At 39.0% G+C, this 17,428-nt stretch overlaps 1 protein-coding gene across 1 annotated transcript in view; it reads left to right on the top strand.

Moving 5' to 3' along the window:
- Positions 1–17,428, top strand: part of tenm1 (teneurin transmembrane protein 1) — a 311,171-nt gene that overhangs the window by 218,177 nt on the left and 75,566 nt on the right. Inside the window, exon 21 of the mRNA XM_047354352.1 lies at positions 10,203–10,435. Coding sequence (XP_047210308.1) covers positions 10,203–10,435 — 233 coding nt within the window. The remainder of the gene's footprint in view (positions 1–10,202; positions 10,436–17,428) is intronic.

The following is a 17,428-nucleotide window of genomic DNA, read 5'->3' as shown; positions in this document are numbered from 1 at the left end:
GATGGATGGATGGATGGATTGTCCATGTAATTTCTGGTGGAAAAGTAAACTTGCAAAAACTTCACATAAACATACTAACATACTTTACTGTACAATGTAAGTGTAACCGAGTGGAACTAAAGGCTGGTGAGCCAACGTTGCCTGAATTTCTGACAGGAGTATTACAAAGCTCCCTCAAAAACCTTCCTCTGCCTAGACCTAGAGCATAACCAGTTGTTGCCGCAACATCTTCTTCTCCAAATTTCGAAAACCATTTTGAAAAGGAAAAAAAACAGCCCTATATTGCAGTGAAATACAGATAGTTAAGTTATTAAAGTTAGTTGAGCCACACAATAAACAAAGGAGTGCAGTAAAAAAAAAAAACTTTTTTTGTTTTCCTCAAAGTTCTTTCAACTGTGTGACAGCATAGCTTTGAGGCGACCTTCTTTAAATGAACCTCTTCATGATGATTAGCGACCAAGCTGTTGATCCATGATCTATCTGGGTCATGGCACCAATGTATCCGGCCACCTCGTCACACCACCCAAACCACCAATAAAGCTCTGCGTTGTGTAATGAAGATGGCTCAGGAGTTCCAGGTCAGCCTAACTGATGGCGTGTTTATTCTTCCTCCATAACAGCCATGAACGGTCTGGTGAAGGAGGAAGTGATGTCACAGGTCACAACCACGAAAAAAAAAAACTAAACTTCTCCAGAATTATTACATAGAATTTGTTTAAATAATAATCTTAAGATAAAAATGAATGACAGCAAAAATAATAAAATAAAATATATATATAAATAAAATTAATAAGTGAGGGATTTTTGGTTGAATTAATTGTTTTCTTCCTTCCATGCTACATAAGCAACATGAACAATAAAAAAACATAAAGTCAGTCCTCTCTATGACTCAAGCGGGCAGGTCTTTTTGATAGATTCTGAAGCTCAGTAGCAATAGAAGATGTCATGATGGAGTGAACAATCAATCAGACTTGGATTAAGATAAAATTAGACTCATATCACACATAGTCAGTGTTGGGCATGTTAGTTATAGTTAGTTATAGTTTCTTTACTAGTTTCTTCAGTAGTCACTAGTTTCTTCTCCCAAATAGAAACCTTAGTTAGTAACTGAGATACTCCACTGTAAAAGTAACTAGTTAACAGGGAAAGTAACTATTGCGTTTTTTTAAGTTTAAATATGTCTACAGATTTTGATTTTTTTTCTAAGGTTGTAAACTGAACACTGCATCTGATTGGCTTACCATGAAAGCTTATTTGACCTCAGCCAATCATCGTCACTTAAGCGATTGTCTCACCCCTCGCTCCTTCCTTCACCAGAAAAAAAGCTAAGCTTCTGTGGCTGTGAGCCACCACAGATGACAAGAGCTTCAATGAGTAGCTTTAGTTTATAACACGCCCCATTTACTTGTCGGTAACGGAGTTGTAATGATGGAAAAAGTAATTTGTTTGAATACTCGTTACTGAAAAAAGTTACACCATTAGTAACGCTGTTTATTTTAAAGCCGTACTTATTATAAAAACACTACATACAGGCAATTAAAGAGACTACTGTTGAATTCTACTGTTTTTCCTAAAACAGCTTTTAGACAGATTTTAGTTTCAAAAATGTCAACAATCTGTAACTTTAGCCACGTTAACTGTTTCCTGACTGAGGCTGATTTCACAAGCCATTTCAAATTATGTAATCATTCCACTGTATAAAAGATATTCAAAGTTAACACCTTAGCAATCAATATTGAAATATTTTGTAACTTGTGGATTACTTTAAAGCTCCCTGGACTATTAACCTTAACAAAATCAATTATATGTCTTGTCTTAGGAGGAAGTTTTTATGTTTTAGCATCTTTCAAACCAGATTTTGCATTGTCCGTAGTTTTCAAAAACCTGTTCATTAACAGTGGGAATGAAAGTTTGTTTTGATTATATCTAGTCTAGGATGAGACTATTTGAAGTAATGTAGAAAAGAGTCTCTTGCAGATGAAAGGTCAAATCCTAGGAGTATGTGTTACCATGGTTTTATAGTATAGTATAGATTTACACCAAAAATTAAAGAAATGTATATCATGATCTAATTTCTTTCATTTAAACAGAGGTAACAATTATCTGTACTGTTCCAGAAATACAATAGCAATGATTAGAATAGTTTTAGTAATGTTATAGCATTTACTTTAATTATTTTGACATTTTTAAGCAATAATATTGAGAAGACAATGGTGCACTACCCTTTTGTACTTAGGATAGCAGAAGATACATTATTGACAAATAAATATACATTCAATGGATTTCATTCTTCAGTCTCTAGCAAGAAAACATCATGAAAAAAAAATATCCTGAAATGCACAAAGCATATCACCAAAGTAAATGAGTTAAGTGACCCGAAAAATGCACATAGACACCGAACCATTCGTGTTTTAAAAGAATAAATTAATTAAAAAATGGTTCTGCTGTAAAATTCATGTGTGAGTGGTTCTATCTGTCATACAGCCATAGAAAACTCAAGTCACAATGGCACTTTCTCTGGCATCTTGTTTAAAATACTTTATACTATGATGCCTATGTCTAATATAAACATGTTTTTATGAACAAAGAGCTGAATATTCTTTCTACAAACATCTTTCAAAATGGCTAAAATGTATTCACACTTGACAGTATTAGTTATGTAAGCGCAGGAGATTTGAATAAATATGTGGACTGTCATATATGCTTGGTGCACACCAAACAAGTTCCTAAACAAACTCCAGCGTGGTTAAATTATAAACAGACACAACAGATCAACGCATTCAGTACATGACTCCTGACTCCAGGCTTACCTCGCTCCTCAAAAATTAGTAGCTGTGCTCGTCATTGCAGTTCATTAAAGGCACACCAACCTTCAGTTCTTTTGAAAATATCTTTGCTTGTGACACAACAACTTCAAACAATACTTCAACTCCTTTATACAATTCACGATTTCTTTGTGACATCTCTGCCTAATAGGATCCAATTAGTGCGCCTTACAGCACTGGTTTGCAAGTTTGCGAGGTCCGTCAACAAAAATAATAATAAAAAAAACTTATCCATTTGTTATTTACGAGGCATTTGTTTGTTCAATATGAAGAAAAAAAAAGATTAAAGCAAAACTTCACAGCAAAGCAGTGTTTTCTATCAGTCTAAGCCAGAAAACCAAATTATAAGTGGAAACTCGCCCTCAAACGAATGCAAGCTGGTTCAAGAGTTTTACAAGATCATTGGGTTGAAAAAAAAACCTGTTCAAGCAAGAATTGGTAATTAAGGTTACTTACTTTTTGGAATGATGAAAACAACTTGCTGTTTGAGATGAGGCTTGTATAACACATAAGAGACATCTTGAATTTGGTAGCAGGTCAACACTGTCACTATACTGATTAAAAGGACAGTCTGAATTGTGGGAAAAGAACAAAGAGGGGTTTATGTATTGTTGTGACTGAGCTCATTCATTGTTTCATAGAATGTATACCTCTCCTGATAAAATGTGCTGCATTGCAGCAGGTTATAAAAGAAAACAATCAAACCTTCTAAGAAAAGGGCACCATCTCCACTTGGACTGCTTTACTGCAATGGTGCAAGCTACCCTGAATCAGTGCAGAACTTATTGATTTTATTTTATACTTGCACTTAACAGACTGTCCAATGTCAGAGCGTTCAGAAGGGCACATCAGAAGAATAAAAACCCGAAACATACATTTAAAAACTACCATTTTCAACACACCTGCATTGAGTTTGATGTCAACTTAAACTCACACTTGGAATAAGAGACCTTTCATAGCAAAGAGAGAAAATGGCTCAACATATGTAAAAGAACTACAAGAAACCGCTAATTTAGAGACGACCTAAAAGGCAGCTGCTACAAAATAGTCAGCTTACAGTTCCCAATGTGTTTGCTGTAGTAGTTCTCCACATCTGATACAATTAGTTTTATTTTTCAACAGAAACACCTTTTTGAGAAAAAAAAAGCATTTGTAGTATATAGCGTGTAGTAACAGTTTATTTTTCTATTGACAAAAACTTGAATCTCTGTTGCTTTTGGTTGAAAGTTAAACATTGGCAGTACAGTATTATAACTTTAGCTAGTTTTTTAGCTTTTTAAAATTTTGTTATACAGTCATGGAAAAAAACAAGTTTTTTTTACTTTCAGTGCATCTAAGTAAACCATTTCTTTTTCCAAAGGATGGAAGAGGAAGTGCACCTATAGGTGTTGTGATTTATAGCAATGTTTGATAACTAGGAGATTTGATCATCTCTATAAAAGCTGGAGTTTAGCAGCTTGCTGATCTAGAGCATTCAGGTGTGTGTTAAAACTATGATAAGGAAGAAAGACCTTAGCAATGACCCTACAGAACTAGCTGTTGCTACCCATAATAACCTAAAGTTTATTGTTCGACATTAGGAAGGAATATTCACAAGTTGGAATTAGAGGTGGGCAATAAAACAATAGCAATATATATCTCGATAGACTTTTTCCTCAATAGACATATGAGAAAGGGTCGATATAGACCTTCAATATACAGACAAGATGAATAGTCAATGATAAGAGGAGTTGCTCCACGCTGGACCAATTGTGCGACTGGAGCTGTAGCCTCTTACTTCAGGTAACAGGTAAGACATCACTGAAAAAAGAGGGAAAAAACTGAGTTCTCCAAAGAAGAAAAGACGTAAGACTCAGCGAACTACATCGTTGACAAGTAGAGTCCGAGAAGTTTAGTCGTGTTGAGGTATTTTGGCTGCTTCCACATAGGAGAAGGCAAGGTCTGTTGTCGCTGTGAGGCTACAGCCAAAAGCAGGAGAGAAGAGTGCTGACGAGGGTGCACTAAGGGCACAAATATGTTAATAAGGCTATCAGTGGTTGACAAAATATCATAAGCCGTCACTTTGTACACAATGAGAGTAAACTGACTGTGAAGAAATATGATTGCATTAGATAGTACTTTTTGTAATGGTAACATTTCAAACTCCCCTTTTCCTCCCAAATTGTTAGATATGCCCTTTCGAATCATGCCAAGCAATGCCGAGCATTTAAAGCTGTGCTACTACGTAAAAGCAGCCGAAAAGGCAAAGAAATTTCAAAGAAAGTCTCTATGTGTTGCATGGTATTGCAGTTATTAGCACTGTTGCCTTCCGGCACTAAAGTCCAGGGTTAAACTCCCAACCTGGGGTCATTCTGCATGGAGTTTGAATGTTCACCCCATGCATATGCGTGGGTTCGCTCTGGGTACTTTGGCTTCCTCTCACAGTCCTAAAACATGCATATTAGGCTCTTTACCCTTAGGTATGAGTGTGTGCTTGGATGGATGGATGGATGGATGGATGGATGGATGGATGGATGGATGGATGGATGGATGGATGGATGGATATGGATGGATGGATGGATGGATGGATGGAGCCTGAACATCATCTTAGAAAAATTGGCTTCATCAGATTCTGTTTGGGAAATATTCTTTGCCCTACTTAGCTTCATGTTCTTGCTTCTTCTAGATGGATGCATGTCATAAATGCAATAAAACTGATCCATTTTTGTGTCTTCAAACCTCTATTTGAAACCTCTGTTTGAACAGCAGTAAAAAAGGTGGAGTCAGTTCGTAAGTTAAAAACCGGAAACTTGATGGTTCCTGTATGTACCGTGTAGCAGAACTGTAGCTTAGATGTAATCAATAAAAATGAAGGATAATAAAAATGAAAGATCGTATCGGAGTATCGGACGTACAGTCTTTTTAGAACACCCTCTAGAGCCATCATAGTGTGAAAGGTTAAACAGTCCAAAAAAATACTGAACAAGTGTTTTTTCTTCAGAAGTTTGCCAGGTGAAAGCCAAAACAGTAGTATGACTTTTTGTTTTCTCCATTTAGTCTTTTGGCAATTTCTTTGTTTGAAGGACCAGTTAGGTGCCTGTTTTTAGCTGTAGTAAAGGCCAGTTAAAGTAAAAAGAATAATAATGAAGAAATAATAAAATACCAAACAAGGAAACAGACCATGCCTTGAATAAATAAAATGTACATAGTTGTATTTTACTCATTTATTAAGTGATTGTTTCCTTTGAACAATGACATTACTTTTATGTTTCAAGTTGCTGAAACGAAAGAAAAATGCACCTAGTAAGAGAACTGTACTTGTTGAATAAAAGTGCAAAAAGGCATTGTGAATTACCTTCACAATTTAGAAACTGTACCTCAATGGTTCACAGCCCTGGTCCTCAGGGACCCCTTCCCTGCAGGTTTTAGATGTTTGTTTGCTCCAGCTCACCTGTTTCAAATTCTGACATGACCTCTTATACAGACATCAAGAATGGAGGGTCAAACTGGACAAAATTAATACAATAAAATCATCATAAAATAAATAAATGTTGTGAATGTCCCATAAGTGAAGTAAATGTATGATGAAAGAAATGTAAAATTAAATGTGCCATTAAATTAAAGGTATTTATTTATTTAATACATCATTAGAAACAATAAATGTACCATTATATCATGAAATGGACTATTATGCAATTAAATGTGCCACTGAATAATTAAGTATAATTTTAAAGACGACATGACGTAATTAGTGGTACACTTAATATTTAATGATGTATTAAATAAATTGTACATTTAATGGTACATTCAATTTTTTTCTATTTCACAAAATATTTATTTAATATCTTCCCTTGATGAAGCCTTTCTATACGGAGTCCGCGAGGGGACAAGGGGGGATTTTTTCTCTTTTTGCGTTCCCACGCAATACTTTTTGCGTTCTCACGCAATAGTCTTTGCATTATTTCGCAATACTTTGTGGGATAGTTTCCAAACCAGATAACTGCAAAAATGAAACAAACAGTACACCCGTTTTGAGATTTATTGAATTTTATTTTGAAATCGGCCTTAAATAAAATTACCTTCAAATCAGACTAAAAGACTAAAAAGCTGTCAAACAAACTACTGAACTCTGGACAATAATGCTGCACGAAACCACATCTGTGACACTTTGTTTGCTTATTACTGCTGCATGATGTGTACTTTTTTTTTTTGCACGCCATTAGTGCTTTTGTTTTTATCATGATTTGAACGGTTCTTTTTATCCTAAGCATTTCATCGCATTGTTTACTGCGTGTTAACCTGCATATGACAAATAAACCATATCAATGACATATCAGTGCTGTTTGTTTTATGAGCAGTTTGTCATCTGTGCTCCTGTTCCAAAATGCCGAACGCAAAAGTATTGCGTGGGGACGCAAAATAAATAAATTTCCCCATGTCCCCTCTCGGGCTCCGTACCTTTCCCCTCTACTGTGGCAAAGGGTCTTAAATCTTTAGTGCACATGCAGCAATTTTGTTGGTCAGATGAGACTTGACACATGATGGTACTTTTGGTTTGATGAATGAAGAGATGCAGGCCTGATTCAATCCAGAATTTGCCTTACAAGTGTCCCTTAATCACTGGTGAACTTGATTACGACTAAACACCTTATACAAGCAGCAGACTGCGTGTTAACACCTCTACATTCTACTCTCCTTAAGTTTGGTAATATTTGCAACTTTCCTGTCAGTTCTATGAGTTTAATAGATAAGTCCTTACTTCTGACTTTACGTTGCAAATCCAATTTTACCACGTCCAGTTCTCCACCTGCGTTTGCTCCCTCCATCCTGAACGCAGGTGGAAAGCATCGAGCAGAAGCACTGTTGGCTTGTGGGTCGTGTACAGGTGCTTCTCAAAATATTAGCATATTGTGATAAAGTTCATTATTTTCCATAATGTCATGATGAAAATTTAACATTCATATATTTTAGATTCATTGCACACTAACTGAAATATTTCAGGTCTTTTTTTGTCTTAATACGGATGATTTTGACATACAGCTCATGAAAACCCAAAATTCCTATCTCACAAAATTAGCATATTTCATCCGACCAATAAAAGAAAAGTGTTTTTAAGACAAAAAACATCAACCTTCAAATAATCATGTACAGTTATGCACTCAATACTTGGTCGGGAATCCTTTTGCAGAAATGACTGCTTCAATGCGGCATGGCATGGAGGCAATCAGCCTGTGGCACTGCTGAGGTCCTATGGAGGCCCAGGATGCTTCGATAGCGGCCTTTAGCTCATCCAGAGTGTTGGGTCTTGAGTCTCTCAACGTTCTCTTCACAATATCCCACAGATTCTCTATGGGGTTCAGGTCAGGAGAGTTGGCAGGCCAATTGAGCACAGTGATACCATGGTCAGTAAACCATTTACCAGTGGTTTTGGCACTGTGAGCAGGTGCCAGGTCGTGCTGAAAAATGAAATCTTCATCTCCATAAAGCTTTTCAGCAGATGGAAGCATGAAGTGCTCCAAAATCTCCTGATAGCTAGCTGCATTGACCCTGCCCTTGATAAAACACAGTGGACCAACACTAGCAGCTGACACGCCACCCCAGACCATCACTGACTGTGGGTACTTGACACTGGACTTCTGGCATTTTTGCATTTCCTTCTCCCCTGTCTTCCTCCAGACTCTGGCACCTTGATTTCCGAATGACATGCAGAATTTGCTTTCATCCGAAAAAAGTACTTTGGACCACTGAGCAACAGTCCAGTGCTGCTTCTCTGTAGCCCAGGTCAGGTGCTTCTGCCGCTGTTTCTGGTTCAAAAGTGGCTTGACCTGGGGAATACGGCACCTGTAGCCCATTTCCTGCACACGCCTGTGCACGGTGGCTCTGGATGTTTCTTCTCCAGACTCAGTCCACTGTTTCTGCAGGTCCCCCAAGGTCTGGAATCGGCTCTTCTCCACAATCTTCCTCAGGGTCCGGTCACCTCTTCTCGTTGTGCAGCGTTTTCTGCCACATTTTTTTCTTCCCACAGACTTCCCACTGAGGTGCCTTGATACAGCACTCTGGGAACAGCCTATTCGTTCAGAAATGTCTTTCTGTGTCTTACCCTCTTGCTTGAGGGTGTCAATAGTGGCCTTCTGGACAGCAGTCAGGTCGGCAGTCTTACCCATGATTGGGGTTTTGAGTGATGAACCAGGCTGGGAGTTTTAAAGGCCTCAGGAATCTTTTGCAGGTGTTTACAGTTAACTCGTTGATTCAGATGATTAGGTTCATAGCTCGTTTAGAGAACCTTTTAATAATATGCTAATTTTGTGAGATAGGAATTTTGGGTTTTCATGAGCTGTAAACCAAAATCATCCGTATTAAGACAATAAAAGACCTGAAATATTTCAGTTAGTGTGCAATGAATCTAAAATATATGAATGTTAAATTTTCATCATGACATTATGGAAAATAATGAACTTTATCACAATATGCTAATATTTTGAGAAGGACCTGTAGTTCGTTTGACTCGCATTATAGTATAGGCTTCTTGGAAAAAAACTACACAATGGCGGCGTTGATCCAAGTTTTTTTTTCTTAAAGTTTATAACAAAGTCTCAGTTTTACATTTCCAAGGACAATTGATCCTAGTTTATTTTACCTCCTATTGGTTAGCTCCCGCTCCCATCTGCTCCCGATCATTTTTTATCCTGTACCGTCCCAATCACGTAATCTTTACTGATGCTGTCTCCTGTCCCGCGGGATTCCCATGGGAATCCCGTGACCCGTGGGACTCCCGAAAAAATGTCAGCCTCTAGTTCACAGTACCAAGTTTAGATAAAACCAAACATAGTATGCTAGCAGTCACATCTTTATACCAGCTGTTGGGTACTGTGGTGGAGGTGTAATGATTTGGGCTTTTTTCACAGCTAGGTGACATTGACACATAGTGGTAATTGAGTTGACCAATGAACTTCTGTGTATACCGAAGCATTCTAGAATCAAATGTGAGACTGTCTTTCTAAAAGCTAAAGCTTGGGCCAAACTGGATCATTAACAAAAAAATCCACAGCAGCATACATACAACAGTATGGAGGAAAAAGTAAAGAAGTGAGATAAAGTACAGCCAAAGTCCAGATATTGAACTGATTAAAATGTAGTAGCAGAACTGTAAAAAAGCTGCCAAATGTCAAAAATATCTGCAAACTTCAATGAATAAAAGCACAATGTAAATAAGTCACTTTTAACACCACACAGCAAATAACTACTTCAATGTATCACTGCAGAAGTTAAATCCTTAACAATTCTAGGAACGTAAGAAACATAAATGCTTGTTTAATGTTTTTGTAAAAAAGGGAAAATCTTCCAATATAACCCATGTTACCTCATTCTCATCTGACTTTGTCTGTCTTCTCTTTCAAGCACCAGCCCTGCACATAAGTATTATCTGGCCATGGACCCAGTGGGTGAGGTCCTCTATGTGTCTGACACAAGCAGCCGCAGGGTTTACAGAGTGAGGAACCTCGGGCAGCCCAAGGATCCAGCACGCAACCTTGAAGTAGTTGCAGGAACGGGGGAGCAATGCCTTCCTTTCGACCAGAGTCACTGCGGGGAGGGCAGAAAGGCCACTGAAGCTGCGCTCAACAACCCTCGAGGTAAGGATAATATGCTAAATGCAGCTGAAGAACTCCCTCCCTCTTTCTGCTCAGAGTTTCTGCACACTGGTGCCATGGGCTTCAGTTACATTTATCATCCCTCAGGACGCTTCCATAGATTTGTGATCATAGATTAGTATTTGGTGATATTAGGTACACCTAGCTGAAGGGCAAAGCATTGGCTAATTCAGTGAAGGTTGGTAGAGACGTCCTGTAGCAACTCACTACATGATGTTAGAAGTGGTTTGTGTGTATTTCACCCCAGCTAACCTTTTCATTCTGGACTAGGTGCAACATCAATACAGAACACTTAGAATCTGCAGCACTGATCTCATAAAAATGGATGTTCTTAACCTTGGAACTATCCGAGATGCTTTGAAGCTGTTGCTCCTGAAGGTGCAGAAATTCAAAAGCAGTGATCAAGGTATCCTGCAGGCTGTTATCTAATCATGATACTTTGAGTGGCTGTGCATATGGTTTGCATTTCCTCATATATCAGCCCAGGTTGATGACAAAGGCTTTAGACAGTATGTGTGACAGTGTTCAGACCTGAGCTTCATGAATCCCTCTTGCTTTGTGTCATTCTGCGGGGGTATTGTGGTTTTTATATGGCAAGAAAGTGCTTGATAGTTGCATTTGTTTCAGTTTTACGCTCTTTGTTTTGCACAAAGCTTGTGTTTTAGTGCCATTAGGCATGTGCCTCTAAACGATTTGTGTGAATTTGTAGATTGAATCTAAGCTTCTGCCTGAGTGCATGATTTGTCACCCAGAGGAATCTGAAACGTAAAATTGATGCAATGGAAATGTTATCATCAATGTTCTTTCCCACTTCATTCCTTTATCTCCCACTTGATTTTTAAGTGATCTCTTGGTTCTTCTAGCAGTACCTTGCAAAAGGTTTCAGAACTCTTACTTTTCCATATTTAATCATTTTACAGCCTCAGCTTCCATGCATCTCATTGGGATTTATGTAACAGACGATGTATTTCACGATTTTGACGTGGGAGGATATTGATACATGGTTTTCCAAATAATTCAGAAATAAATCTAAAAGGTTATGTGTACATTTGTAATTGTCCCCCTTTACCATGATTCCCCTAAATAAATTAGGGTGTGTCTAATTGCTTTCAGAAGTCATCTAATTATGCTTGTCCACCAAAAAAGACATATGAGGGGTCAAAGTAACAAAAATTAACTTGAAATCAATTGAAGGTGTAAAATACTGAAAATGATAAAAATGAATTCCATAAAAACCAACATGTGATTAATATTGCCTATGTGAAAATTACAATCTGTGAATTTGGAGGTCATTAAAATGATAATATGGTAAATATTAATGTTATAAATATTACGGTTATCAAATTTAGCATTGCCTGTTTTCATTCACTGCCTTGAGTTTAGCGCCTCCGTTTTTACCACTTCGGTTTTATCATTCATCGCGTTCACAGTGTAATTTTTGTTACTTCCGGTAGATTGGAATACGGCAGCAGCCCCGGCGCGACCGCGGAGTTTTATAGTCCGTGACCCACAATTTCCCATGATTCATTGCGGGTTGAAGTGGATTGGTCAAGCTCGGGCAACAATGGCGGACGACGGTGACAAAAATTGTGAATAAAAATGTAAACAATACGCTTTCTGTGACCCCCAAATAAACTTTTAAGATGTTATTAGGCAAGAATGTAGGTTTGTTGAACTTGGTTTAATAGATTCCACTTAATTTTAAAGAAGAGGTTCTGTGTTTCTTGGCGCCGGCTCGCTTCGGCAGCTGTCAGTCGACCGAGCAGTTTTCCCTCCCTCTTCCGGAGAAGGCGCTTGATTCCCAGTTCAGCATATTGAACCTACTGCTTGGTATAACTGCTGGATGGAAAGGTGAAACCCACATTTGTCTTTTTCCTTGTTTCCATGGAAATAAGCCTTTGAAAAGATCAGAATCAGAATCAGAATCAGAATCAGAAAAGCTTTATTGCCAAGTACGTTTTTGGACATACAAGGAATTTGTTTTGGCGTAGTCAGTGCAATACAATACAAATTAAACAGTATAAACATATCTACAATATAATATAAATATATGTGCACAGTTTTAAGTGAGTGAGAGTAAATATAGAGCAGTATAAGATGCAAGAGCAATACAACAGTGCAGATGATCAGTGTGCAAGTATGGCAGTGCAAGTAAAGCAGGAGTCCAAGCTGAGCGTTAATGTAACGCATCGAGTTACAGTTTACAGGTGTCAGTGTGGTTTCCGGGCTTTGTTAACAAGGCTGGTGGCAGATGGGAAAAAACTGTTCTTGTGGCGTGAGGTTTTGGTCCGGATGGACCGCAGCCTCCTGCCAGAGGGGAGAGTCTCAAAGAGTCTGTGACCGGGGTGGGAGGGATCAGCCAGAATCTTCCCTGCCCGCTTCAGGGTCCTGGAGGTGTACAGTTCCTGGAGTGACAGTAGACTGCAGCCAATCACCTTCTCAGCAGACCGAATGACACGCTGCAGCCTGCCCTTATCCTTGGCTGTAGCAGCGGCGTACCAGATGGTGATGTAGGAGATGAGGATGGACTCAATGATAGCTGTGTAGAAGTGCACCATCATAGTCTTTGGCAGGTTGAATTTCTTCAGCTGCCGCAGGAAGAACATCCTCTGCTGGGCTTTCTTGATGAGGGAGCTGATGTTTGGCTCCCACTTGAGATCCTGGGAGATGATGGTTCCCAGGAAGTGGAAAGATTCCACAGTGTCAATTGTGGAGTCACAGAGGGTGATGGGGGCAGGTGGGGCTGGGTTCTGCCTGAAGTCCACAACCATCTCCACTGTCTTTAGAGCGTTGAGCTCAAGGTTGTTCTGGCTGCACCAATCCAACAGATGGTCCACCTCCCATCTGTACGCGGACTCGTCACCATCAGAGATGAGTCCGATCAGGGTGGTGTCGTCCGCAAACTTCAGAAGCTTGACAGACTGGTGACTGGAGGTGCAGCTGTTGGTGTACAGGGAGAAGAGCAGAGGAGAGAGAACACAGCCTTGGGGGGAACCGGTGCTGATGGTCAGGGAGTCAGAGACGTGCTTCCCCAGCCTCACGCGCTGCTTCCTGTCAGACAGGAAGTCAGTTATCCACCTACAGGTGGAGTCGGGCACACTCAGCTGGGAGAGTTTCTCCTGGAGCAGAGCTATGACGATGGTGTTGAAGGCAGCGCTGAAATCCACAAACAGGATCCTGGCATAGGTTCCTGTGGAGTCCAGGTGCCGGAGGATGAAGTGAAGGACTAGGTTGACTGCATCGTCTACAGACCTGTTGGCTCTGTAGGCAAACTGCAGGGGGTCCAGGAGGGGGTCGGTGATGTCACCGGAATACAAGATATACTCTTGTTTGTATATTGAACTCTTTTGAATAACAGGCTACTGCCTAAACCACAAACCCATGGTGCGCATCAGTGATTATTTGCGTTAAGTCCTGAGTTTGGTTGATTTGTCTCCTTTGACAAATAGTCAACACACATAGCTTGAAAATAATCCTACAGCATCTCATTCATATTGGCAATTTTTGAGAGCGCTGAGTTGTGGACCCTAGAGAACTTTCAGCAAATTGTTTATTGTCCCATTCCCATACAAGGGCGAGTGATATCACAGCCTACAACTGAAAATGCTCGGGAATGGCGATGGACTACAAGTAGTCTGCTGTCGCGCCAGGGCTGCTGCCGTATTCCGATCTACCGGAAGTAACAAAAATTACACTGGGAGCCCGATGAATGATAAAACCGAAGTGGTAAAAATGGAGGCGCTAAAATCAAGGCAGTGAATGAAAATGGGCAACATTAAATTTGATAACCTTAATATTTATAACATTAATATTTACCATGTTTATCATTTTAATTACCTCCAAATTCACAGATTGTAATTTTCACAAAGGCAACATTAATTACAAGTTGGTTTTTATGTCACTCAGTTTTACCATGTTCAGTATTTCACACCTTCAATTCATTTCAAGTTCATTTTTGTTTTGTTACTTTGACCCCTCATAAAGACAGGCCAGGCAAGGAGAGCATTGATCACAGAAGCAGCCAAAAAGCCTATGGTATCTCTGGAGGAGCAGCAATTTGCAGCTCAGGTGAAATTATCTGTTGACAGAGTTGTTTGTCATAGTTTCATGTAGGGGACACTGCAAACATGTGGTCAAGTTAAATAAAACCAAAATAGCGCAACAACCTTACTGTGTAACGTGGAAGTGGTAGCATTGTGTCATGAATATGTTTTCTTAAGCGGAAGGGAGCAAGTCAATAGACGAAAACTCCTTAGAAGCAACAAAAGACTTGGGATTGAGTAACCCATGGGACAGCAACCCTAAAAGAAAAAGACATTCAAATTTAATTGCATCAAAAAGTGGTTTTACAAGGTATTGACTATAAACACAAATGCACACCACACTTTTCAGATTTCTGTTCGTAAAAAAAAATACATAAAATCTTTGAATATTTCCCTTCCACTTCACAATTATGCGCTACTTTGCATTGATACATCACACAAAACCCCAATCAAATGTCTTGATGTTTGTGGTTCAGCAGACTTTTTTTTTTGTACATCTCTGCGTTCGGCGAAACGAAAGGAGTTTCAACATGCCTGAGAATGAGGAGCCCTATGGAAAACATGGTGACCCCAGAAAATATGACCCCTCATTCAAGGATCCCATCCACAATAGGGGCTGCACAGATATCATATGCTGCATCCTCTTTATTATCGCTGTACTGGGCTAAATTGCAGTGGGGATACTTGCCTAATCCCAAGGTGATCCGAGGAAGGTGATCTACCCCACAGATAGTCGAGGCCAGTTCTGTGGGCAGGCCGGTACTCCACTCGAGAATAAAAGGCTGCTGTTTTACTTCAACATCATGAAGTTGAAATAAAACTTCATGACAAAAGGGGGAAAAGCCCAGGGGATGTGACAAGTGTCTCTACAGGGATTGTTAAATCCTTATAGTTGCCTGTCCAAGACGTGCCATATAAGCTCATCAAAACACTATACATCTCCCTGGATGTGCTAGATCTTACGCATATTGGGCTGTCCAGCCAGCGTATCAGTGGAGCAACAATGCACTGCTATTCCTGTGTTTGTATATTTTATACTGAATGCAGTGGCACAACAGAATTCAAGGCATGACTGCTAAAGCTTTATGAAAGGAATATTGTTTTCAACAATCCACAGTCCTTGATTTTTGATTTATGTGCAAATCCTTAATTAGTAAAAAACTAAACACAAATAACCAATGCTCTGTTTCAGGATGCAAAGATAATTTGGATTAAATGTGATGTTTGAATTAAAGCGTTTGTTGTTTGGTGTTGTGTGATTGCTGATGCAGGCATCGTGAAGTTATATTTTGACTGAATTCGCCAATCACTCCAAGGTTTGCTACTCATTGAATTTGTAAAGCAGCAATTTCGCTGGGAGAGAAATATTAAAGAAAAAAAACATGAGCCGTCCTGGGGCATTAAAATAACGCTTAATTGGTTCAAGGATCCGACTGTGTGCTACCACAAAAACACCCCATCACGTTCACAGCTAGCTGGAAGAGATTGATGGGTTCATGCTGTTTGTGCCCTTTTCTCCACCCTGTCATCAGCATTTGAAAAACTGAAATTGATTATCGAGGCAAGTCAGTTTTTTCACTCCCTATTCATCTAATTTTAGTGATTATTACAGATAGCCAACGTTACCTTTATGGGTAATTATTTAATTTTCCGGCTGTGGATCACATCAAAATTACAAGTTGCATAATTTTGTTTTTGGAAAAAATAAGTAGATTACATTGATGCTTTGCTGTAATACAGTATGAGAGGCAGGGGTGTGAATAATAAAACTAATATTGATGGCTGCAGTCCATTCAGGTGTTCCACTTCTAGCTCTTTTGTATTTTTCATGCTGATTTGCTGTCAGTATTTCAATGGAATGAGGCCATCATTAATGCTGGCTGCACCTGTGTTTTTTTTTTTTTTTCCTTTCTGCAACAACTCACAGCGTTTCCTTCAAAAGGAGGTCTGCTGTGGTATTTATGCAGCCCAAAAAACACTTAAAGAAAAGCCCTAAAAATAAGGGAATGATCTCTTATGTAGTGTATTTGCTCGTCGACAAAGCACAAATTACAGGAATTATGGGAATAATATGTAAGGAGAACATTATTTAGGCTTGGCAGTGTGTCCTTGATTTTTTATGTTAGTCTTCAAAGTTCACAGCACCACAGTGTCTTTCTGTTTTCCTCATAGCAGCCCACACACACACACACACACACACACACACACACACACACACACATACACACACAGGTGTTTTCACTATCAGCTTAATTAGGCCTCGTTTTTCTGCTGCATTCCTGTTATGTTGGAGTTATGATAATCAGGTGTGAAAAGAAGACTTGTAATACTGATGGATCTTATGGTTTTCAACACAGACTGAGCTGTGTGGTTGTAGCTCTGGTGCGCTTTAATGTCCTCGGATTGGATATTGATCCTGAAATTGCTCCTAATGCATCTGTGGTTTCTAAATGTGGGCATGATAGAGTGAGACCTCTCTGTATATAAGTGCATTATCAGTGCATTATCTGTCTGTAAAATCCTCCTGTAAGTTATCATAAAGCGCGCCTAATTAACACCAAGGTCTGAATTATACAGCGGTAGTTAGTCGGGGTTGACCTATAAAAAACAGCTAAGGGCTTCAATTATCTATTTCATAACTCTTCAAATATTCAGCTTGTTTTGATGTAATGTCAGCCATCTACATAAAGACGAGGACAATTTTAATAGCATCTTCCAATAAAGATTTTGACACAACCTAACTGGGGATGCTGTTAAAATATTTTATTGCAGTAAAGTAATTGTACACCACACATTTTGGAAAAAAATATAAACTTTAAGTTGAGTACATTTACTCAGTTGGAAAAAGAAATCTCGTGTCAGAAAACAATAGTTTTTCACAAAATCACTGCGAGCACAATATTTTGTGCTCCTCCATCCCTCTTTTCCCAAT

The sequence above is a fragment of the Girardinichthys multiradiatus genome, chromosome 23, assembly GCF_021462225.1.
Source record: "Girardinichthys multiradiatus isolate DD_20200921_A chromosome 23, DD_fGirMul_XY1, whole genome shotgun sequence".
Taxonomy (NCBI): Eukaryota; Metazoa; Chordata; class Actinopteri; order Cyprinodontiformes; family Goodeidae; genus Girardinichthys; species Girardinichthys multiradiatus.
This window is presented reverse-complemented; position numbering and strand designations above follow the sequence as displayed.